The sequence below is a fragment of the Bubalus kerabau genome, chromosome 20 (assembly GCF_029407905.1).
Source record: "Bubalus kerabau isolate K-KA32 ecotype Philippines breed swamp buffalo chromosome 20, PCC_UOA_SB_1v2, whole genome shotgun sequence".
Lineage (NCBI taxonomy): Eukaryota > Metazoa > Chordata > Mammalia > Artiodactyla > Bovidae > Bubalus > Bubalus kerabau.
The window spans coordinates 20,687,621-20,712,777 of record NC_073643.1 but is presented as its reverse complement, the minus strand read 5'-3'; the positions used below and the strand labels follow the sequence as shown (position 1 = coordinate 20,712,777).

Below are 25,157 nucleotides of genomic sequence, written 5' to 3'. Positions count from 1 at the left end.
AGCACATATTTGAGCCCTGTAGAAAATGCAAGACACAGCAAAAGAGACACTGATGTATAGAACAGTCTTATGGACTCTGTGGGAGAGGGAGAGGGTGGGAAGATTTGGGAGAATGGCATTGAAACATGTAAAATATCATGTATGAAACAAGTTGCCAGTCCAGGTTCGATGCACGATACTGGATGCTTGGGGCTGGTGCACTGGGACGACACAGAGGGATGGTATGGGGAGGGAGGAGGGAGGAGGGTTCAGGATGGGGAACACAGGTATACCTGTGGTGGATTCATTTTGATATTTGGCAAAACTAATACAATTATGTAAAGTTTAAAAATAAAATTAAATTAAAAAAATATTTATTTTACTTGGCTGTGCTGGGTCTTGGTTGTGGCACGTGGGATCTTCCATCTTCCTGTGGTATGCAGTTCTTTAGTTGTGGCAAATGAACTCTTAGTTGAACTCTAGTTCCCCAACCAGGTTTCGAACCCTGGCATCCTCTGTTGGAAGTGTGGAGTCTTATCCACTGGACCATCAACGAAGTCCTGACATTCTTTTTTTTAATCTCCATGTCTCTTCTCTCTTGGCCTCTGATGGACTCATTTTGCTCTCGCAAAGCAAACCAACTGTTTCAACCGTCCAGTCTATTCGGTTGCTGTCAGGAACGTATCTGAGTTTGCCTCCTACTATTAAAGGAGTCTGGGTTGACACTGAAATTTTATCTTTTCCAATTTTGAGTTCCTAAGAAAGGGAAGTTGACTGACCCTGATTGAGTTAGACACTCAACCATAACTCAGTTAGTGGACATGTAGTATAACCATATGAATGTGTAAGTAGATTCCTAGAAATAGGATATAACCCCAAAGCAGAGGAGAGCAGAGTTCAGAACAAATAACCATTCTTATTGTAGTAACTCATGCAGTGTCTCCATCTCAGAAATACCTTGGTAATGGGTGGTGAAAGGATAAAACGACCTGAATCTGCTTCCTGAACTCAATCTCTTCATGAAGACATTTATTCACATGGGACAGCTATTCTCAGGTTGTTTTTACATTTCTGAAAGTATGATGTCTTTATTAGTATGGTAAATAACACACAGAAAATATACATCAAAATAGCAGGCATTCGGAGCTGCTAAGGTAGAAAGAAAAAAATGAAGATATTGAACAGTTTTACTAAAACCTGAAAAGTACCCCCAAATAAAAGTCACCTATGTCATGAATTATTAGGTAATATTTTAAGTAGTAAGCTTTTCTTGGTCTATATGTTTTCTTCTCCTTTTGATTTATATTCCAAATAATTCAACTAGTAACGGTCACATATTTGGGACACTAGAATGATTATTCCACCAGGTTTTCTCTTCCTTATTTTCATCTTTTCTTTTTTTTCCTGTCTCTCCAATCAGCATAACTAAAGCCTTCCTTCAAAATGTTTTTTTTTTCCTTTTTCTTTCACTTAATGTTTAGTCAGTGGCTAAATCTATGACTAGGAAGAAAATGGAATATCATTTTGAATAAAATTCCTTCTGCATTGTTATAGATGTTTGATTATATAAGTTTAGGTGTGGAGCTCACCGAAAACTTCTGGCTGCTGAGACATTTTTAGATCAAAGTACAAAATGAAGATGGTAACCAGGCAACGTGGTTCTTGTACGGTTATTAAAAATAAAATGTGAAGCTTCCACGATGCAGAATAATTTTCTGACAACTTTGCCTGGTTTTTGCTTTGTCATTGGCTGGAAAAATAGGTAGAAATTCCATTTGTTGAACTCTGCATTGCTTTATCTGGGTTAAATTTATTATTTAAGGTCATGATTTTTGGAAAATCATACATATGTACATGAATGTAAGCATGGCAATTTAGTGTGACTCAGAAAATTCTTAAACATTTCTGTACTATATATGTAGTGCAAAAAATTAATAATTTAAAATATATATATAATTATATATACATATATGCTTGACAAATGTTCACAAAATTTACTATGGAAACAAACGTGATCTTGCATTCATTAGAATATTTTGAAGTTTGATTAAACATATGTATATTCCTTATATATCAAGGTATTGTTGATTAAAATCTTGGAAACCTTTCATATAATGTATACTTTTCAAAGACTGGCACTGAGATGCAGTCAATTATGGCAACATGCTTCAATACTTATTTGATGTTTCTGTAGACATTTGAGCATGTAATCTTGATACATATAGCAAAAATGGATACACTCAAAGTACCTTGTCTTCTGTTTCTGGTATCCCTTGGACCACTCTTCTGAGGCTGTGTGTAAAAATGGACATCTGAGTGATCAAATCAGATAATATTCTAGAGCAGGTTTTGTCAACCCAGACTGCACATAAGAGTTACCTGGGGAGTTAGAAAGTCAGTGCCTAAGCCCACTAATAGATACTCTGATTTAGTTGGTCTGACTTGGACTCCAAGTAGAGTTCCACTGTATAGCCAGGTATATGAATTCTGTTCTAGACATAAAACACTCTGCAAGCACTCATTTAGAACAGAGGGCAGTTCCTGGAAAGAGGAGCAATGCCAAAGGATCTGTGCGTTGTTGTCAGTCCAAGGTGGATGTGTCTGTAGCCTCAGGTCCTGGCGAACACTGCTCTTCCAATTTAAAGGCTGTCCTCTATGAAAGATGGATCTAATTCAGGAACTTTTCTAGCAGATCCTTCGTGATTGTCTTTGATTTCATAGGATCCTCTCTAGCTAGGTTATAGGGCCAACCGCCTCTGTGAGAACTTACTTTCCAGTTTCTTCCTGAATATTGAGAAAGTATAGAAATTAAGACAGGGTCTTTGAGTTTAGGAGACAGACAAGGAACTCTGGTAGATTCTTGAAGATTTGCTTTTTGAAAAAAAGGTAAAGAAGGAACTTCCCTGAGATCTAATAATCATAAGGCAGGTCTTCAATGTTGATGGCAACAGAGATAGAATATCTAGTTATGTGTTCTTTAAAATTTAGAAACATTCAACCTAATTCTTCTCTCCTACCACAAAGCCTATTGGGACCTAGTAGAAACTCATAGGAAATCTAAACTCTTTGAAGAGCTATAAGGAAAAAAAAATCACCTTTTATAATGCAAACAATAAAATCAAATCTAAGACACTGACTAATCAATAAACAATGTTTGCAACACACCCTACCATTCTTGTTTTTCCATAAAGACAATCTCTACAATCTGCCACATTGATTTTGTGAATGTACTTAGCAGATTATATTTGGCAAAAGCACCATATGGTTTTCCTTAGTATTTTCTAAGATATATTATTGGACTAAGAGTTCTTTGAGAGCAAATAATGATGTTTTTTATGTGATGTCCAATATGTGAAATCTATACAAGGTACTCAGGCTAAAACTTCTAGAATTGTAGTCAACTATTAAGTATTAGATTGTATTATCATTAATTTATTTAAATATCCATATATAAGAAAAATAGACTGATATACAGTAAATTTCCAGGAACAATTGCTTGAAAATATACAATCATATCAAGGATATCAGGCTTCCCTGAGAGCTCAGTTGGTAAAGAATCCACCTGCAATGTAGGAGACCCTGGTTCATTTCTTGGGTTGGGAAGATATACTGGAGAAGAGATTGGCTACCCACTCCAGTATTCTTGGGCTTCCCTTGTGGCTCAGCTGGTAAAGAATCTGCTTGCAGTGTGGGAGACCTGGCTTCAATCCCTGGGTCAGGAAGATCCCCTGGAGAAGGGAAAGTCTACCCACTCCAGTATTTTGGCCTGGAGAATTCCATGAACCGAATAGTCCATGGGGTCACAATGAGTCGGACATGACTGAGCGACTTTCACTTCATTTCACTTCACTTCATCAAGGATGGCACATAAATTTGTCTTATAAAAAGCCTGATAAACATTAGCTTTCTGAAGCACTGACTGTAGGAGTTGGAGACCAGGTTCCTTATGACTGATTATCATGATTGATTGGTGATGTCTGCTATGGTTGTAGATGCAGGAAATGATGACATGAATATATTTACTATGCATACTTTACATAAAGTCATAAATAACAGATTCATAAATTGTACTTGTGAAAATCTGATATATATGGAAGCAGAAATTAACTTACCTTGGAGGAAAGCTGTTCTTCTGCAAAGTATTATTTCTTGCAGGAAACTGAATAGTATGGGGAATGGGTGTATATTAATATTCTGATAATATATATTTATAAAGTATATGTATATGTGTATATATACATATATGTGTATATATATGTTTTTATATGTGTGTATGTTTTTATTTATATATATAATGTATCATAATATATAAAGAAATGGAAAACATGGTTGAGCTAAAGTAAAATAAACATCATCTGCTCTCCAGTTAATAACCAACTATTGATATTTGATGAGTATTACATATGAAAAATAGCCATACTATCAAATTATTTTTAAAATTTTAATATAGCACACTAAGTTTAATTTTTGGTTCCTAGGTATACTCTTCAAATTATATGAGGTTGGTGAAAAAGTAATTGTGGTTTTAGACTGAATTTTAAATCATTATAACTAGGCTCAAACACATCTTTATTAATCAAAATAGGAACCATTACAATCAATGCATTTTTGGTAGCAAGAAATATTTGTTTATTCCTGTAGATTAAAAATCCATGCTTCAGGATTCAGTGAACTTTTGGAAAGCATTTTTTGCCTTCTGCTGGTTATGGAAGTGTTTTCTCTTCAAAAAAAAAAAGTTGTTAAGATGCTTGAAGAAGTGCTAGCTGGTTGGCAAGAGGCCAGGTGAATATGGTAGATGAGGCAAAACTCCGTAGCCCAGTTTGTTCAACTTTTGTAGCATTGGTTTTGTGAAGTGCAGTTGGGCATTGTCATGGAGAAGAATTGGGCCCTTTCTGTTGGCCAATGCCGTCTGCAGGCTTGGCTGTTTTTGGTGCATCTCACTGATTTGCTGAGCATACTTCTCAGATATAATGGCCTCACTGGGTTTCAGAAAGCTGTATTGGATCAGCCAGGCAGCAGACCACCAAACAGTGACTATGACCTTTTTTTGGTGTATGTTTGGCTTTGGGAAGTGCTTTGGAGCTTCTTTTTGGCCCAGCCACTGAGCTGGTTGGTCATCGCTAGTTGTTATATAAAATCCACTTTTTGCCGCACATCACAATCTGATCAAAAATGACTTTTTTAAAAAATTTGCAGTCAGCTCATACTTATTGGGCTTTTTTCACTTTTCAAATTATCTTCAAATGTTGGATGACCATAGAATGCTCTACATTGAGTTCTTTGGCCACTTCTCATGTACTTGTAAGAGGATCAGCTTCAGTGATGGCTCTCACTTGGTCACTGTCAACTTCTGATGGCCAGCCACTGCACTGCTCATCTTCAAGGCTCTCATCTGCTTTGCAAATCTTCTTGAACCAGCCCTACACTCTATGTTCGTTAGCAGTTCCTCATCCAAATGTGTTGTTGATGTTGTGACCCACCACTGCTTTATGACACATTTTGAACTCAAATATGAAAATCACTGAAATTTGATTTTCATCTAACATCATTTCCCTAGTCCAAAATAAATATAAAATAAACAGCAAACGGGCTTCCCTGGTGGCTCAGTCAGTAAAGAAACCACCTGCAATGCAGGAGACCCAGGTTTGATCCCTGGGTTGGGAAGATCCCTTGGAGAAGGGAATGGCAACCCACTCCAGTATTTCTACCTGGAGAATTCCATAGACAGAGAAGCTTGGAGGGCTACAGTAGCCAATGGGGTCACAGAGAGTCTGATATGACTGAGTGACTAACAGATAGCAAGTAATAAGTCATTAGCAAAATAAACATAAAGTGAAAAATAGGCATTGAAATGATGTATAATATAACTACATTTATTTAAGAATGTATTCCTGTATAAAAAGGCAAAGGTCAACAATACAAAACCGCAATTACTTTTGCACCAACCTAATACTTTCCTGTCATCAAATTCTAATGCCTACATATACTTGCATCATATAAATACTGTTTTGTCATGTCTTCAGAGTATTTGTGACGATTCTAAGTTTTCATTGTTATTAACAGTGTGCAAATCCTCATTTTCATAGCAATTTTAAAATATTCTATTATAGAATTTATCAAATATACATACAAGTATAGAAAATTGTGTAAATAACCTCCCATGAACTGATAACCCAGTTGTAAATGCCATCAGTATCCTGCAAATCAGGTATAACTGTCTCCTCTGAACTTTTATTGTGAAGGGACAATTGAATTTGAATTTCAGATATTATATCTTCTTACCAGATTGAATTTCAGACATTATATCTCCTTACCTAAAATATTTCAGAATGCATTTCTAATTGATAAGAATACTATAATCACCATGCTACATTATCACACCTGAAAAAATTAAAAATTCCTTAATTCACCCAGTACTTGACACATTTTTTTCTGAAAAAAAAAATGCATTCTATGAGCATAGTATCTTGAAGTAAAATTGCTAGAGCAAAGAGTTTGCACCTTTTTATGACTTTTGATAAGTAGTATCAGTATCTGTCATGGTAAGGATTGATGCAGTCAAGATTGCTCAAAGGTAGTGTCACACCTCTGATATTCATTGTTACTGGGGAGGAAAGAAAGATATGGAAATTTGGGACATCTTGAAAATAAAATAATATGGATGTAGGAAGGAGAAGATGAGGAAGACAGAATGGGAGGAAGGCAGGAAATTACAACAATGACAATAAATACCCAAACCAAAGAGTAATGCTGTAATCTTAGTGACTGGTGCTTCTGAGTCAGGTTCTTTAACAGGGTTCTGTACAGAATATTGAAATGGTGAAGTTAGGGTTTCAAGTTGAGCTTCATAGTACGGGTTGGGTAGCAGAAAGAAGAGCAAGGATCTTCTAACATGCCCTGACTCACCACTCATTTCACACACTGCAGAAGCAGCTTGTGGCTCCTGGAGCTGGCCTCTTCAACTCTTACTTCCTAAAGGATCTGCCAGAGGGATGCCCTTGTACCTTTCATCTCTACTGACCTGTGCATCCTGAGCTGCCCCGAAAGCAACAGATGTTCATGTTTTGAAGTTGACATGACTGCACATGGCATAGGAGAACAATGAGGGACTTTACTTTCTAGTTGTCTATGACTGATACTAAAACTGCAGACTTAGAAAACACAAATATATAGTTGCCAAAGGGGAAAGAAAAGGGAGAGGAGGGTAAATCAGGAGTTTGGGAATAACAGATAAATGCTACTATACATAAAATTGATAAGCAACAGTGACCTACCATGTAGCATAGGGGACTGTATTCAATAATTTGTAACCTACAATGGAAAAGAATATTAAAAAATTACATAATTGATTCATTTTGCTGTACACCTGAAATTAGCACAGTATAACCAACTATACTTCAATTAAAAAAAAAAAAACTGTACAAATTAACAAGAGAAAATGAACCATCATTTACCATCATTTAATGAACATCATTTACTCTGCAACCACAAAAGTGTTAGTGGTTTTTGACTTAATATTTTTCAATCTTTACATCTATCTGTAAAGAAAGTACTACCATCCTCGTTTTTATACATGAGAAAATGGAAGTGTCGCTTAAAGTCTTTTCTGGAATGAATGAAAGAAAAAAATAACTAAGTGAACAAATATAGAATTCATCATCAAAGAACAAGTCATAGAAACCTGAGTGATTAAATTTGTATAAGATAAGTTAAAGAAAATAATTTATTTGACAGAGCCAGGATTCAAACTCAGGTCTATGTGACTTCAAAGCCAGGTCTATGCATGATAATTGAGTATGTCATGCATAGTCCCTAGTGTTTAATTCTAATTTTCCTCTTCTTGTCCATTACCACCTTTTCTGTGTGCATATACGTGTTAATTTTCTATTATCTTAGTTAACATTTATACTCCTACTCTGCACCATGAGTGTGCTTTGTTGTAAACACTGTATACATCCCCACGCGGAAGCCTGCCGTCCACCTGTGGAGTAGATGCCATCATCATCCATATTATAGGTGGAGAAACTTAGACCGATCAAGTTACTTGCTCAAGGCCGTCTAGCTAGCAAGTAACAAAGTCAGGAACTGAACCCTAAAATTCTAGTTCCAGAATCTGCTTTTAATCATTTTAACTATTAAAATATCAATTTAACATGTGCTGTTTACATCCATATTTTTTCTCATATAAGTATACTCAGATTATATACATTGCCTTTCTGTTTGCCAGGCAGTTTAAAGGAATGAAAGATGGCAGGCATTCTCTCATGAAATAATATGCAGAAGCCCATTGGAGGCATTTTGTGAGATAATATTGCAAACATTATTCCCTCCACCTCATCCATAAATGCTCCCCATGGGATTTGTGTTCTTTGTGGAATAATTTCCATTGCAATAATTCTTATTTGTTTTCTCAAAAATAATGGCTGGTTTCTAGCACTCTCATCAGTAGATACAGCCGGCAAATTTGTGGGCGCTGCTGAGAGTCTAAATTTGTCCCAATAGATCAGTAATGATTTTCTTGCCAAACTGATTTACATGTCTCCAACTTCAATTTACTTCAGTAAATGTTTACAAAAACTTGAATCCGGGAGGCAGAGATAAGCAGGGCACAGTCTTTTGTCTGCCAGGAACTTCGAGTTTCTGGGAGAAAAGGACAAAGAGCTGTCTGCCCACAGCACTGGCCCAGTACCAGCAGGGCCAGTGCAGAGAGTATCCAAGAACACACCACATGTACAGAAACCCGCTGCAGACATCCTGCAGTAGGTGACCTCAAACCAAGGGTGAAGGATCCCCAGTGTATACAACTGTGCAAAAGTCCTCCTCTTGTGAAGACTGGAAACTCCACATTCACTGACCATGGTTAAATCCATGCACTGCTTCCCATATTTCTTATGGATTAATGCAGTGCTAAATGTCTGCCTGGGGTCCAATGTGATCCTTATACAATTATGTTGGAGGAGGTTACTTGGAGGATTTGACCTTCGATTGACCCTCAGGCTGGACCTATCATTCCCACAGTGGGAGCCATTTTCCAGGAAGCAGACTTGAGAAGGAAAGGCATAATTGAGACCATCTGAATGGTATAAAGGCCGGTATCTCAACTTTTAAGATTACGGCAGGTGGACACCCAAGACTAGCCTCGTCTATAAGTTCCTTGGCTTATTAAAGCTGCCACCTACCCATCAGAAGTGCTCTGTCTCTTTCTTTGGTCTCTCCTTGTCCTCTATATACAGGGGCCAGTTTCAAATTTCACCCAGGGAACTCCCAAGTTTATAAACCAACAAATATCCTACAGGTTGATGTTTGTTACATTATTATTAAAAGGTTACTCTGTCTGTGGTGATTTGAATTACTACCTTTATTTTTTATTATAGGAAATTTTCATATGCAACTGGGTCTATTTCTGAACTTTCTGTTTTATTCCAATAGTCCATTGATCTCCTTGGTCTTGTATCAAATTCATTATTTTTCTTCCTGGATATTTATAATCTGCTGTCACAATATCATACCTGGTAGGCTTTGTCTTCCTCTACTTCACCTCCATTCATCAGCTTCCCCAAACACTCATGCATATTTGCTCTTCTTTTTCAGAGTTCTCTTGGTTTTTATATTTTCTCCATACAAATGCTAAAAGCAGCTTATCTAGCTCTAGAAAAAGTAAATGTGAATCTTTTCTATTAAGATGACAGAAAACTTACAAATTAGCTTCAAGGGAGTAGACATAAGGGAAATTTTAAAATTCTAATAAAAGACAAAAGTCAACCTAATTAAATGAAAAGATACACTTATTCTTGGATAGGTGATTTTTTTGTAGCTATTTTAGTGGTGGTTCTCTCTGACACACCTTGTTAGTGGTTTTCTTTGTGTATATGAAAATAATCTCTCAATTTTATATCCTGATGCTTTTCCAGCTTTCCTTACTCTATAGTAGCTTTTTCAAGGATGTATCCTTGAGATAATGTTTCTAATTTCAGTGGAGTTTGTATATTGCTGAAGTTTCAGCCAATGTGTGTTAGAGAGAGATGCTTTTCTTGGTGGTGGAAAACTCAGTGTCTACCAAACCACACTCATCCTACTGATGATAAAAGAGACTCAGGTAGACACCATCAGAGGTGGTAATGATGGGGGAACAGATACTGTGAGCTGAAGAGCTCAGGCCACCTGAAGGTATAGATGTTCTTCACCACTAGCTGACAGCTGCCACTGTAGGAATGGGATCTGTGTTCCCAGACTGTCTGTCTTTTCAAGGAAAGCTGGAAATCTGGACTTAAAAAATAACTCTCCTGATTCTCTAGTTGGCTTTAAAAATACTCTGAGGCAAAATAGAAAGGACATGTCTACAAGTTAAATATATTCCACAAGCCTTCAGTGTATCATATTTGGGAAACAAATGATGTCATTCAGATGAGAGAGAAGTTGGAAGGAATGATAGATGGGATTTTTGACTTGTTATGGTTGTATTTGCACTCATCTCACACGCTAGTAAAGTCATGCTCAAAATTCTCCAAGCCAGGCTTCAGCAATATGTGAACCGTGGACTTCCTGATGTTCAAGCTGGTTTTAGAAAAGGCAGAGGAACCAGAGATCAAATTGCCAACATCCGCTGGATCATAGAAAAAGCAAGAGAGTTCCAGAAAACATCTATTTCTGCTTTATTGACTGTGCCAAAGCCTTTGACTCTGTGGCTCACAATAAACTGTGGAAAATTCTGAAAGAGATGGGAATACCAGACCACCTGATCTGCCTCTTGAAAAATTTGTATGCAGGTCAGGAAGCAACAGTTAGAACTGGACATGGAACAACAGACTGGTTCCAAATAGGAAAAGGAGTTCATCAAGGCTGTATATTGTCACCCTGCTTATTTAACTTATATGCAGGGTACATCATGAGAAACGCTGGAGTGGAAGAAACACAAGCTGGAATCAAGATTGCTGGGAGAAATATCAATCACCTCAGATATGCAGATGACACCACCCTTATGGCAGAAAGTAAAGAGGAACTAAAAAGCCTCTTGATGAAAGTGAAAGTGGAGAGTGAAAAAGTTGGCTTAAAGCTCAGCATTCAGAAAACGAAGATCATGGCATCTGGTCCCATCATTTCATGGGAAGTAGATGGGGAAACAGTGGAAACAGTGTCAGACTTTATTTTTCTGGGCTCCAAAATCACTACAGATGGTGACTGCAGCCATGAAATTAAAAGACGCTTATTCCTTGGAAGGAAAGTTATGACCAACTTAGATAGCATATTCAAAAGCAGAGACATTACTTTGCCAACAAAGGTTCGTCTAGTCAAGGCTATGGTTTTTTCCTGTGGTCATGTATGGATGTGAGAGTTGGACTGTGAAGAAGGTGAGTGCCGAAGAATTGATGCTTTTGAACTGTGGTGTTGGAGAAGACTCTTGAGAGTCCCTTGGACTGCAAGGAGATCCAACCAGTCCATTCTGAAGGAGATCAGCCCTGGGATTTCTTTGGAAGGAATGATGCTAAAGCTGAAACTCCAGTCCTTTGGCCACCTCATGCGAAGAGTTGACTCATTGGAAAAGACTCTGATGCTGGGAGGGATTGGGGGCAAGAGGAAAAAGGGATGACAGAGGATGAGATGGCTGGATGGCATCACTGACTCGATGGACGTGAGTCTCAGTGAACTCTGGGAGTTGGTGATGGACAGGGAGGCCTGGCGTGCTGTGATTCATGGGGTCGCAGAGTCAGACATGACTGAGTGACTGATCTGATCTGGTCTGATGGTTGTATTCTGACGACAAAGGTCCATATAGTGAAGGCTATGATCTTTCTAGTGGTCACATATGACCATATGAGAGCTGGACCATGAAGAAGGCAGAACACCAAAGAATGGATGCCTTCAAACTGTGGTGGTGGAGAAGACTCCTGAGAGTCCCTTGGACAGCAAGGAGATCAAACCAGTCAATCGTAAGGGAAATCAACCCTGAATACTCGCTGGAAGGACTGATACTGAAGTTGAAGCTTCAGTATTTTGGTCATCTGATGCGAACAGCTGACTCATTGGAAAAGTCCCTGATACTAGGAAAGATTGAGGAAAGAAGGAGAAGAGGGAGTCAGAGGATGAGATAGCTGGATGGCATCACCAATGCAAAAGACATGAACTTGGCCAAACTTTGAGAGATGATGAGGGACAGGGAGGCCTTCCATGCTGCAGTCCGCAAGTTCGCGAAGAGTCAGACATGACTGGATAAGTGAAAAGCAACAAATAGTTGTATTAATTTCCTGGGGTTGCCAAAACAAGTGACCACAAACTTGTTGGTTAAAATAAGAGAAATTCATTCTATTACAATTCTGGAGGCTAGATGTCCAAAATTAAGGTGTTGACAGGGTCAAATCCTCCTCTGAAGGCTCTGGAAAATGATCTTTTCTTGCCTTTCCAGCTTCTGGTGTCTCCAAGCATCGCTTGACTTTTGGCCACATCACTTCAGTCTCTGCATCACTTCGGTCTCTGCATCACTTCCATCTCTGCATAATTTCAGTCTTTCTCCATCCCCACACAATCTTCTCCATGGCCCTTCTCTCTGTTGGTGTCTGCTCTGTGTGTCTTTGTTGAGGATACTTGTCATGGGTTTCAGGGCCAACACAGATAATCCAGGATGACCTCATCTCGAGAGTCTTAACTCCATTTGTAGTATAACTTCTTGTTAGGTAGACATTATCCAAATGCTTTCCAAATAAGGTCATACTCACAAGTTCAGGAGGTTAATAAGTGGACATATCTTTTGGGGTCCACAGTTTAACATACTACAGTGAATTATGTAACCCCTGGTGGCTCAGAGGTAAAGAATCCACCTGCAAATGCAAGAGATAAAGGAGACGCAGGTTTGATCCCTGGGTTGGGAAGATCCCCTGGAGAAGGGAATGGCTACCCACTCCAGTGTTCTTGTCTGGAGAATCCCATGAACAGAGGAGCCTGGCAGGCTACAATCCACAGGGTTGCAAAGAGTAGGACAGTGCTGAGCAATAGCACACCTATGTGCAATACACAGTGGGTTATAGAAATAGAAGAAGGTATAAAACAAATACTTGTTTTCAGAATATATCATTCTGATTGATCCTCTCAGGAGAGAATGTGAGTTCCCTGCTGTTTTTCCTTGTCAATGTCTCCATCCTTCATCCTTCAAGAATTCCATCCTTCATCCTCTACTTCCTGCCCTTGCTTCTACTTGCTCACTTTTCTTTCTTTCTCTCCTTCCTCTCCTCTCTCTCTTTCTGTCTCCATCTGTCTTTTCTCCTCTTCTTTTTATTTGCAATTCATTCTTCTCTTAATGCTGTGTCCCTATGATGTGCTAGGAAAGGTGTTTCTGAATCATGACCATGTCCTTCCTGAGTCAGAGGCAGACCAGGAAGAGCTAAGCACCTGTTGTTTACAGGTTCCTGCATAGGAAGCTTTGGGTCCTCCCTGCCAAGTAGACTAACAGGGATATTCTAGCCTGCAGTTCATGAGCTGTGTAGATAAGGCAGCAATCAAGGCTATTGGTCACTTTCTGATGCCTCGTGAAGCTCCATTAGTACCTGACAAGCTCAGCTTCACCCTGGCTGAGCTGGCAGCTGTGTCCTCTGACCCCCTCTTGACACTGATAGTTTTCCTTTCATCTACACATTTGTGAGAGCTTTCTTCCTTCTCAGCTGGAAAGGTCACCTCCCAAACATACTGCCTGGGATGAATTATGTGTCTATTGATTTGCACACTCTTGTCTCGACTGCAAATTTCAGGAGTTTAAGGGCAGCACCCCTGTTAAAAGAACAAAGAATCAGATAAAGGTAGTTTTGTAATACTAGCTAAAACCTTGCTCATTATGTCTATGCTGATCTTAGTTTACTTCCAGCATTATAGGAATATTGTTCACCATGTACCCAATGGGATATTTGCTTTGGCATCACCTGCAGATTTAATTTCTGAAATTAAAATTGTCTGTCTAACAAAAGAAGAATTTAATATAAAACATTTCATCAACTCCACATAAAAGATGACCTTTCTTCCTGAATATAATTTTACTGTGTTTTCTGTGAACTGAAATCATAATCTTTTAAAATTCAGGTAATTTTACTAATAATAAAGGGATATCTGTCCAGATCACTTTTATTCTGAGCTTTCAGAAAATGAGAAGAAAATATCAATTGACTGTTATTCACACAGATACACATCAATATGCATATATTATTAGATTATAATTATTCTAATTTCTGCTTCAATTCCTGAATCTCTGTTGCACCTTGGTAACTATGGTGACTACCCTTAAGTAGTCTGTTCTTTAAAAAATATAGGAAAATAATATAAAAAGTGTATATAAGTTCCACAGAATCATTTTCAAAAATGGGAAAGGAGTAGGCCAAGGCTTGTCACCCTGCTTATTTAACTTATATGCAGAGTACATCATGCGGAATGCCAGGCTGGATGAAGCACAAGCTGGAATCAAGATTGCCAGGAGAAATATCAATAACTTCACATATGCAGATGACACCTCCCTTATGGCAGAAAGCAAAGAACTAAAGAGCCTCTTGATGAAAGTAAAAGAGTAGAGTGAAAAAGCTGGCTTAAAACTCATTACTCAAAAAACTAAGATTGTGGCATCCAGCCCCATCACTTAATGGCAAATAGATGAGGGAACAATGGAAACAGTGACAGACTTTATTTTCTTGGACTCCAAAATCACTGCAGATGGTGACTGCAGCCATGAAATTAAAAGACACTTCCTCCTTGGAAGAAAAGCTATGACCAACCTAGACAGCTTATTTGGCTGAGACATTACTTTACCAACAAAGGTCCGTCTAGTCAAAGCTATGGTTTTTCCAGTAGTCATGTATGGATGTGAGAGTTGGACTATAAAGAAAGCTGAGCACAGAATTGATGTTTTTGGACTGTGGTGTTGGAGAAGACTCTTGAGAGTCCCTTAGACTGCAAGTAGGTCCAACTAGTCCATCCTAAAGGACATCAGTCCTGAATGTTCATTGGCAGGACTGATGCTATAGCTGAATCTCCAATACTTTGGCCATCTGATATAAAGAACCGACTCATTGGAAAAGACCCTGATGCTGGGAAAGATTGAAGGCGGGAGGAGAAGGGGATGACAGAGGATGAGATGACTGAATGGCATCACTGACATGACAGACATGAGTCTGAGTAGGTTCCGGGAGTTGTTGATGGACAGCAAAGCTTGGTGTGCTACAGTCCATGGCATTGCAAATAGTCAGACATGACTGAGTGACTGAACTGAGTCATTTTGCACTACAGCATAAATCAGCACAGCATCATAAATCAATTATACTTCGACAATGGTAAAAAGCAAAAAAATAAACAAATAAAAATATAAGTTAAATGGCGAGACTGTAGTAATTGTAATGAAAGTGTGAAAGTGGTTAGTCGCTCAGTCGTTTCTGACTCTTTGTGACCCCATGGACTGTAGCCTGTCAGGCTCCTCTGTCCATGGAATTCTGCAGTGAATTTAGTGATCTGTGATGAACTTGAGGGGGGAAAAAATAAAATAAAGACCAAATCTGACCTTCACTGAGCCTGACCTCTGTGTTATCAGCTCTCCAGTTGTTGTTGTTATTGTTTAGTTGCTGAGTCAGTTAGACTCTTGCTACCCCATGGACTGTAGACTGCCAGGCTCTTCTGTCCGTGGGCTTCTCCAGTCAAGAGTATTGGAGTGGGTTGCCATTTCCTCCTCCAGGGGATCTTCCTGACCCAGGGATCAAACTTGCATCTCCTATTTTGGCAGGCCAATATTTCCCCACTGTGCCACCTGGGAAGCCCAACTATCTCCCACAGTTTGCTCATATTCTTGCCCGTTGAGTTGGTGATGCTCTCTAACCATCTCAACCACTGCTGCCTCTTTCTTTGTCTTCAGTCTTTCCCAGCATCAGGGTGATTGTGAGACCTACCCAATTATATGAATAGTGATTTATATAATTCATGATTCATATAATTCATTCATATAATGAATAGTGATTCACTGCTCTACATGAGAAGAAACACCAGGGTCTGGTATTAGCCAGACTTGGACCCCAAATTCCCCTCTGAGCCTTAGTTTCTATCTCTCAAGTATAAATAACCTAAATTTAGTACCTAGTTTCTAGGATTTATGTGACACTTAATGAAAAAAAAATATAATACTTATTATTTTTCTAATTATAACTATTGGTACAACTTTCTATATAAACAAATATAAATCTGTGTGACATCAGGATTTTTAACAACTACTTGGGAGACTTATTCATATATTTATTCATTAGATAAACATTTATGCCTTGGTTTATTAGAATTTAGTAGCAATACTAGATAGCATATACATAGAAGATGGTCCATTTTTATGTGTTGATTTTGAGGCCAGCTGTCCTGGGGTGTTGTGTAATGTGAGAGTGACTTTGATATTCCTGTTGTTGTTGTTCAGCCACCAAGTTGTGTCTGACTCTTTGCAACCCCATGGACTGCAACACGCCAGGCTTTCCTGTCCCTCACCCTCTCCTGGAGTTTTCCCAAGTTCGTATCCATTGAATCTATGATACCATCCAACCATCTCAACCTCTGTCACCCTCTTCTTCTTCTGTCTTCAGTCTTTCCCAGCATCAGGATCTTTTTCAATGAGTCAAGTTTTCTTTGCATCAGGTGGCCAAAGTATTGGAACTTCAGCATCAGTCCTTCCAAAGAGTATTCATGGTTGATTTCTTTTATATGGACTGGTTGGATCTCCTTGCTGTCCAGAGGACTCACAAGGGTCTTCTCCAGCACCACAGCTCAAAAGCATGAATTCTTCAATGCTCTGCCTTCTTTATGATCCAGCTCTCACATCTGTACATGACTACTGGAGAGACCAGAGCCTTGACTATATGGACCTTTTGTCAGCAAAGTGATGTATTTGCTTTTTAACACACTTCTTTCCTGCCAAGGATCAATGATCTTCTAATTTCATGGCTACAGTAACCATCTGCAGTGATTTTAGAGCCCAAGAAGAGGAAATATGCCCCTGTTTCCATCTTTTCCCCTACTACTTGCCTTGAAGTGATGGGACAAAATGCCATGCTTTTAGTTTTTGTTTGTGTGTGTATTTTTTAATATTGCATTCTAAGCTGGCTTTTTTACTCACCTCCTTCACCCTCATCAAGAGACTCATTATTTCCTCTTCACTTTCTGCCTTAGAGTGGTATCATAGGCATGTCTGAGGTTGTTGATATTTCTCCTGGTGATCTTGATTCCAGCTTGTAATTCATCCAGTCCAGCATTTTGCAGGATGTGCTGTGTATAAATTAAATAAACAAGGTAACAATAAACAATCTTGTTGTATTCCTTTCTCAGTCCTGAACCAGTCAGTTTTTCCATACAAGATTCTAACTGTTGCTTCTTGACCCACATACAGGTTTCTCAATAGATGGGTAATATGGTCTGGTATTCACATCTCTCTAAGAATTTCCCCCAGTTTATTATGATCCACATAGTCAAAAGGTTTAGCGTAGTCAATGAAACAGAGGTAGATATTTTTCTGGAATTCCCTCGTTTTCTCTGTGATCCAGCAAACGTTGGCAATTTGATTTCAGGTTCCTCTGACTTTTCTAAACCCAGCTTGAACATCTGGAAATTCTCAGTTCATGTAATGCTGAAGCCTAGCTTGCTGAATTTTGAGCATAACCTTACTAGCATGGGAGATGAGTGAAATTGTCTGGTGGTTTGAACATTCTTTAGTATTGCCCTTCTTGGAAATTGGGATAGGGATTGACCTTTTCCAGTCCTGTGGTCACTTCTGGGTTTTCCAAATATGCTGACATATTTAGTCAAGCACTTTAATAGTATTATGTCTTAGGATCCCATCACCTCCACTAGCTTTATTGGCATTAGTGCTTTCTAAGGCCCACTTGACTTCACACTCCAGAATGTCTGGCTTGAAGTGAAAGACTACTTCGTCATGGTTATCCAGATCATTAAGATCTTTTTTTATACAGTTCTTCTGTGTATTCTTTTCATCTCTTCTTGATCTCTTCTGCTTCATTTAGGTCTTTACTATTTCTGTCCTTTATTGTGCCCGTCATTGGATAAAATATTCCTTTGATATTTCCAATTTTCTTGAAGAGATCTCTAGTCTTACTCTTTCTATTGTTTTCCTCTATTTCTTTGCATTGTTCATTGAAGAAGGCCTTCTTGTCTTTCCTTGCTATTCTCTGGAACTCTGCCTTTAGTTGGGTGTACCTTCCCCTTTCATCTTTGCTTTGTGCTTCTCTTCTTTCCTCAGCTTTTTGTAAACCCTCCCCAGACAAACACTTTGTCTCCTTCCTTTTCTTTTTCTTTGGGATGGTTTTGTTTGCTGCTCCCTGTACAGTACAGTATTATTGGAGAAGGCAATGGCACCCCACTCCAGTACTTTTGCCTGGAAAATCCCATGGACAGAGGAGCCTGGAAGGCTGCAGTCCATGGGGTCACTAAGAGTCGGACACAACTGAGCGACTTCACTTTCATTCTTCACTTTCATGCGTTGGAGAAGGAAATGGCAACCCACTCCAGTGTTCTTTCCTGGAGAATCCCAGGGACGGGGGAGCCTGGTGGGCTGCTGTCTATGGGGTTGCACAGAGTCGGACACGACTGAAGCGACTTAGCAGAGGCAGCAGTACAGTATTATGAACCTCTGTCTATATTTCTTCAGGCACTCTGTTTACTAGATCTAACCCCTTGAATCTATTTGTTGCCTCCACTGTATATTCATAGGGAATTTGATTTAAGTCGTACTTGACTGGTTTAGTGGTCTTCCCCAGTTTCTTTAGTTTAAGCCTGAATCTTGCTATGAAGCCTATGATCTGAGCCACAGTCAACCCCAGGTCTTGTTTTTACTGACTGTATTGCTACATCATCAGCAACAAAGAATGTAGTCAATCAGATTTTGGTATTGACAATTTAGTGATATCCATGTGTAAAGTTGTCTCTTGTGTTGTTGGGAGAGAGTGTTTGCTATGACCAGGGCATTCTCTTGGCAGAAATCTGTTAGCCTTTACCCTGCTTCATCTTGTACTCCAGGACCAAACTTGCCTGTTACCCCAGGTATCTTGACTTCCTGCCTCTGCATTCCAATCTCCTATCATGAATAGAACATCGTTTTTTGATGCTAGTTCTAGGAAGTCTTCTAGGTCTTCATAGAACTCATCACCTTCAGCTTCTTTGGCATTGGTGGTTGGGCCATAGACTTGGATTACTGTGATATTGAATGGTTTGCCTTGGAAATGAACTAAGATCATTCTGTCATTTTTAAGGTTGCACCTAAGTACTGCATTTCAGATGCTTCTTTTGATTATGAAGGCTACTCCATTTCTTCTATGGGATTCTTGCCCACAGTAGTAGACATAATGAATTAAATTCACTATTTTCCATCCATTTTAGTTCACTGATTCCTAAGGTGTCAATTATTTACTTTTGCCATCTCCTGCTTGACCACACCCAATTTACCTTGATTCATGGACCTAGCATTCCAGGTCCCTATGCAATATTGTTTTTACAGCATCGGATTTTACTTTCATCACCAGACACATCCACAATTGAACATTGTTTCCGCTTTAGCCCAGCCACTTCATTTTGGGGCTATTGGTAACTCTCCTCCACTCTTTTCAGTAGCTTATTGGACACCTTCCAATCTAGGGGGCTCATCTTTCAGTGTTAGATCTTTTTACCTTTTTATACAGTTCATTGAGTTCTCATGTTTAGTATACTGGAGTGGTTTGCCATTCCCTCCTCCAGTGAATCATGTTTTGTCAGAACTCTCCACTATGACCCGTCTGTCTTGGATGGCCCTACACAGCATGACTCATAACTTCATTGAGTTACACAAGCCCTTCGCCATGACAAGGCAGTGATCCATGAAGGGGATATTCCTAAGGCATAGCTTTCCATGTGAATGAATGTCCTATCTCTGCTCTTATCTGCTCCCTGGTTTTCCTTTTTTTTTTTCCTACCTACGTATCTACTCTCTCCAGGAAGCCCTCTCTGACTCCCTAACACAGTTCTCTCTGTGCTCCCCAAACATCATGTACCTTCTTTCATAGAAGCCATCATAGTTGTAATTTTATATTTATTTAAACGGTGCTTGTTACATCTATCTTCTCCATCAGACTGGCTCTTAATCTCATGAAGGGCCATGTATGTTTTAATCCCAAGGTCTGTGAGTACAGAGAAGAGTGCCTGTCACAGGGTAGGTGCTCCATAAATGTTTAATGGATGAGTGTGTTTACTAAAGAACAGTTCGTATTTTACTGGAGCAGGCACAGTGCTGAGTGCTTGACACATAGTGGATTGTAAAGACCCCCAGATCCGTAGCAGGTCTCCTACGGGTTAGCAGTTCCAGTCTCTAGAAAACCATCCAAAAGCCAGTTTATGCTAGGTTGGTACCTGGCTAAGGGCTCTGAGTTTTCCTTGAAGGTGATGGGCCTTCAGAAAAGGTAATTAACATGTGACCAAAATTGGGGTCTGGCTGCTTGCCACTCAAAAGCCAATAAAGAGGCGCAACTGGTGAAAAGAAAAGTTTGCTTTATTTCAGAGGTCAGCAACCAGAGCCAAGGGTAGACTTGTGTCCAAAGGTCAACTCCTCCACTGACAATCAGCGGGCAAGAGCTTTTAAAGGGGACTTTCAGGGGTGCACAGGCAGAGGAGGGGCTACATGTAGAAACAGCACAGCCAGCTCTGACAGTCATCCTCAAGTTGATCATGCCATGGTCTGAGAGTGTCATCTCAGCTGTTTTGAGTACAGTTAACCTTTAGTTCCAGGGTCAATGTGATCCCACTTTGTTGAGGCCAGTTCTCAGAATTGTGGCAGAGTATGTCATGGCTACACTCTGGTCATCATGTAATTAACTTCTTCCACATGGTGGGGGTTTCAGTATCTACAAGACAGCTCACAGGACATGGCTCAGAATATTATCTGTAACCCTTAAGGAGGAACTAAAGGCTCTTGACTTTGTTTAATGCCTAAACTATTATTATTTTGTCCTGCTTGACTGTTTTCCTTTCCTTCTGCATTTTCTCACTTCTCTGATTAAACTTACTCTTTGGGTAAAGTTCTTCTATAGGCAAAAGCAGGCAGAGGACATGAGGTGAGAAGAACCATAGGGTCCTGCTCCATTTCAAAGGCACAAGGCTATTTCAGGTTAGCTTCTGAGAATCACTAAAACACTGCACCAGGATGAAAATTCCTGAGGTGGGTAGTCCAGGGCATTAACTGGAGACAAGGGTAAGGAACACAATCTTTGAGGCTGTAAAGGAGCTCCAGGCAGCAATGGAGCAAAGACAGTAGGAAAATTCACTTATAGGTCACCCAGCACCCTCCACCTCCCCCTAGCCATCTGCAGCCCACGGGAGGCAAAGCAGGGCTCCTGCAATGCTGAGCAAGGTTTGGTGCGAAGCAGAAGTCTCAACTGCAAAATGAAGACTCTGGCATCTGAACCAGGGCAAACATTCAAGGTTGAGAAGGTAACAATGCTGAGAGTTAACAAATTGGGCTGAACCCACTTGAATCCCAGCTGTGGAGACTCTGGAGTTGCTCTCGAGCCCTGCTTCTCACAATCTGGGCAACAAGAGCAACACCTGGAGCTTGTTAAAAACCCAGGATTGGAGAAGCCCTGCTTCTCAAAACCTGAGCTTCGTGCACAGCCACCTGGGGCTTGTTAAAATCACAGCCTCTCTGGTTTCACCCAGAACCTCCGCATCTTATGAAATGCCCAGCAAAGTTGGTCACTCATTCCTGGGGGAGCATGAAAGCCAAATTCAGCCTACAGGTGAGTCCCTGCTGTGAGAAGGAAGCTGAGAGTGAACTTGGTGTGTGAGGAAAGGATGGCGGTTGCGACCAGGGAAGCCTGCTACTTGTCCTCTTTCTGTTAGAGTGCAGGCTTTCTGGGAATCGTTGGTTCTAGAGGGAGGGACCTGCTGCTTTCTCACACTCGCCAGCATGTTCGCTAGCTGCCCCTTGGTCCTTCCTGACCCAGCATGTCTTTGCATTTCCAGCAGATAACAGGCTGAAGAGAGAGGTGTTTTGAAGTGATGGACTTTTTCAGTGATGAGGATTCCTCTGAAGATGTTTTCTTCTGAGCTGGGGAATGTAGGTATGGATGCAATGATTTGAGCCATTTTAGAAGCTGCTCTTCTGAGTCTGGTTTGAGGCTCAGACCTGTGGCATGTGGCCAGAGAGTTTATTTCTATGTGTGTTCTTTTGAGGCTGTGTCTTCCTTAAGGGTGTGTTGTTCAGGCCTCAGGGTGCTGTGCCTAGGCAGGAGCATTTCACTTTGTCTGTGGCTGCAGAAATAAAACACCTCAACTATCAGTGATTGAGAAGACGAGTCACCCCAGTTCTGCAGCCGGGGCTGGTCTCGGCCAAGTGGTTCTGCCACCGTCAGCAGCAGGGGTGCGAAGTCCACAGAGGCTGGGCTGAGAGGGTTGGGGTCTGGCTGGGCTCCTCTCTTTGCACATGGTTTCCTGCCCCCCAGGCATTCCTGTTAGAGCCTGGTAGCTGGATTCCAAGCAGGAGACTCACAAGGAAGGGACGCAGGGAGGAAAGGGTTTTCCAGACTATTTGCATCACACATGCCAATGGCGCATGAACAAAAAAGCCACCTCCACAAGAGGGGATGTCACAGGGCATGGAGCTTAGGAAGTATGGTCTGCGGGGCCCCCAGGGCCACTGTTCCTCCCCTCTCTCGGATGGAGGGGCAAAGATGGAAAGAGAAATGAAAGTTTAGTCACCTGTGTGAGTGGATGTGTGTATTTACATGACCAAGGGTGTATGTGCAGTATTCCTGGAAACTTTGGGGGACTCACCTGTGTTTTCCCCAGAGATTCCTTTTATGTAGGAATTGTCATTTTACTGAACAGTCATTTGGTCTCAGGGTTATGGGAGAACAGTGAGGCAGGAGGGGACTTCCAGCAGACTCATGAGTCTGTCAGTACCAAGGTCAGGGTGAGATCAGATGCTATAGCTTGATTACATCAAATCAATGAAGTCAGGAGCATAGAAAGACTAGATATTGGGTCAAGGATCGTGTTCTGACAACACCCTAGAAAAGAAGCAAGAGATGTAGACTATTCTTTTTATTTTTCCTAAAATATTATGCAGTCTCCTCTTTTCTTTGCTGTTTCTTTGTCTGATTTACTTATTTCAAGTTTTCCACTTATAGTAGGGTTACTATGTATTGAGCCAGGAAGATAGTGGTGGATAAAATTCAATCAATGTGCTCCTCTTGTGAAATTTAGTTGGGAGCCCCCCGCTTAGGGCTTTAAATAAGTTTAACTTTGCATGATTTAATTAATGTGAAAATAAATCCACCTTCTGTGGTTCTTGATCTTAAAATCAGTGAGTTTCCAAAGTCTTGCCATGGCTAGAAAATAGATGCTGTGAGGGAAACAGGTAGTGCGGTTTTCATCCTACAAGTAAATGAAAGGGAAATAAGACCACTCCAGCCTGTACTTGTTCATGTTTCCATGACTTACTGAGATTTGTAGAGTTGGAATTCAATGCCCGCTCTTCTGATCCTGAGTCCAATTTGATTCTTGAAGGACCATTGGATCATTTAAGGCTGAACCATACTAAAGAGGTAGCTAAAGATTTCCTAGGAACTTATACTCTCAAGTCTGTTCATCTAATGCTCTTCATAAACAGCTTTACACTTATGTTAGGGTCAGTTTACCTATGATCTCTACATAAACTTACTTTTTGAGTGGAAAGTCAGTTTCATAATGGATCCTTACTAAATGCAGGAAGGTTCTTAGAATGATAATCACAGGTCATAACTCACATGATTAGGGATGCAGAATATGGCATAATGATTGACCTTAGGCATGGTGCTATTTCTTCTCATATGACTGTATTAAGTTGCTAAGTCACGTTTGACTCTTTGTGACTCCATGCACTATAGCCTGCCAGGCACCTCTGTCCATGGGCTTCTCCAGGCAAGAATACTGGAGTGGGTTCCCATTCCCTCCTCTAGGAGATCTTACCAACCCAGGGATTGAATCCCTAGTCTTCTATTACAGGTAGATTCTTCACCATCTGAGCCACCAGGGAAACCCCTATTTCTTCTAAGGCTCTGTTTTTTCACTGGCATAATGGAAGTGGTAGCAGCTGCCGCACAGGTTGTTAAGAAAGAATGACCTTTCCTTTCCCAGTGAATGAAAGAAAGAACCTATGTCAAGCAGAGTCTGGTCCATAGTAAGTATGGAAATGATCACTTATTATCTTGGTGATGATAAAGATGCTTTGTCCCTGGTCTAGTTCCCAAGAGGCACAAGGGATGCTGTGGTCATCATATTATCGCTAAGATCTGTAACTCAGATTTCACTGTGAAATGTCATTTGTCTGCCACACATCTGCCTGACAGAATGAAGTAAAGATTTAGCCATGTGTGTTGGCATTAGAATTTTTTACCTTTTTCTTATTCTTTTTTTTTTTTTTTTTTGATTGACACAAAAGAGCAAGCATCCAGTCCACTAAAACAAAGAAAAACTATTACTGGTATTTTTATTTCCAAATGTTCCATTAGTGCCCCACAAGCAATGACCTTTTCATTTAACTCTGTTTAGGGTTCGATGCCTATTTTACATCCCGCACACTTGAAAACAACCGAAGAAACGTATGGTTTGCCGAATACTGGGAGGAAAACTTCAACTGCAAGCTGACGATTAGTGGGTCAAAGAAAGAAGACACAGATCGCAAATGCACAGGTAATCTCGTTCTCGTTGTCCTTCTCCTGTTACTCTACATGGCCAGCATTGAAATTTCTGTAGAGCTGACAGAAGGAAGCTTGGCTGGAGACAAATTGAAAAAGTAAATTGAATTTTACTAGATTATTCAGAAAATGGAACAGGAGCATGAGTCTTGCAGGACAAAAACACTACAGACAAGAATGTATTCTTTTCTGCCTTTCCATCTAGTGATAATTGACATTTTCATTGATTCTTTGAATTCAAAAGGGGTCATGTTGCCTTGAACGCTCTCACTGATAAATATTAGTTCATGTTGTAGCCAGGAGTATAAAGTCATTTTCACAGAGGCTTAAATCTCTTACCAATTCCATATCAGCATCAGAATGAATGGTCAGCAGAGACATGACTAAAAATGCTAAAATAACATATTTGATGAAGGAAACAAAATGTGTGTTGGGGTCAGAGTAATGAGGATTTCAGTGGATTTTCATAATGTC

The 25,157-nt window shown here is 40.0% G+C and overlaps 1 protein-coding gene across 9 annotated transcripts in view; it reads left to right on the top strand.

Annotated features, from left to right (window-relative positions):
• LOC129635131 (metabotropic glutamate receptor 7) overlaps positions 1-25,157 on the top strand; it is a 651,100-nt gene that overhangs the window by 268,795 nt on the left and 357,148 nt on the right. For 4 of the 9 annotated variants that reach the window (XM_055557821.1, XM_055557820.1, XM_055557822.1 and 1 more), the window contains exons 1-2: positions 21,589-21,743; positions 24,538-24,678. In XM_055557821.1, the coding sequence (XP_055413796.1) occupies positions 21,683-21,743; positions 24,538-24,678 (202 nt within the window). In that variant the 5' untranslated portion in view covers positions 21,589-21,682. Of the gene's footprint in view, positions 1-21,588; positions 21,744-21,766; positions 21,784-21,810; positions 22,068-24,537; positions 24,679-25,157 lie in introns of those variants that run through there. The other 5 variants (XM_055557816.1, XM_055557817.1, XM_055557818.1 and 2 more) reach the window with 5 other exon arrangements.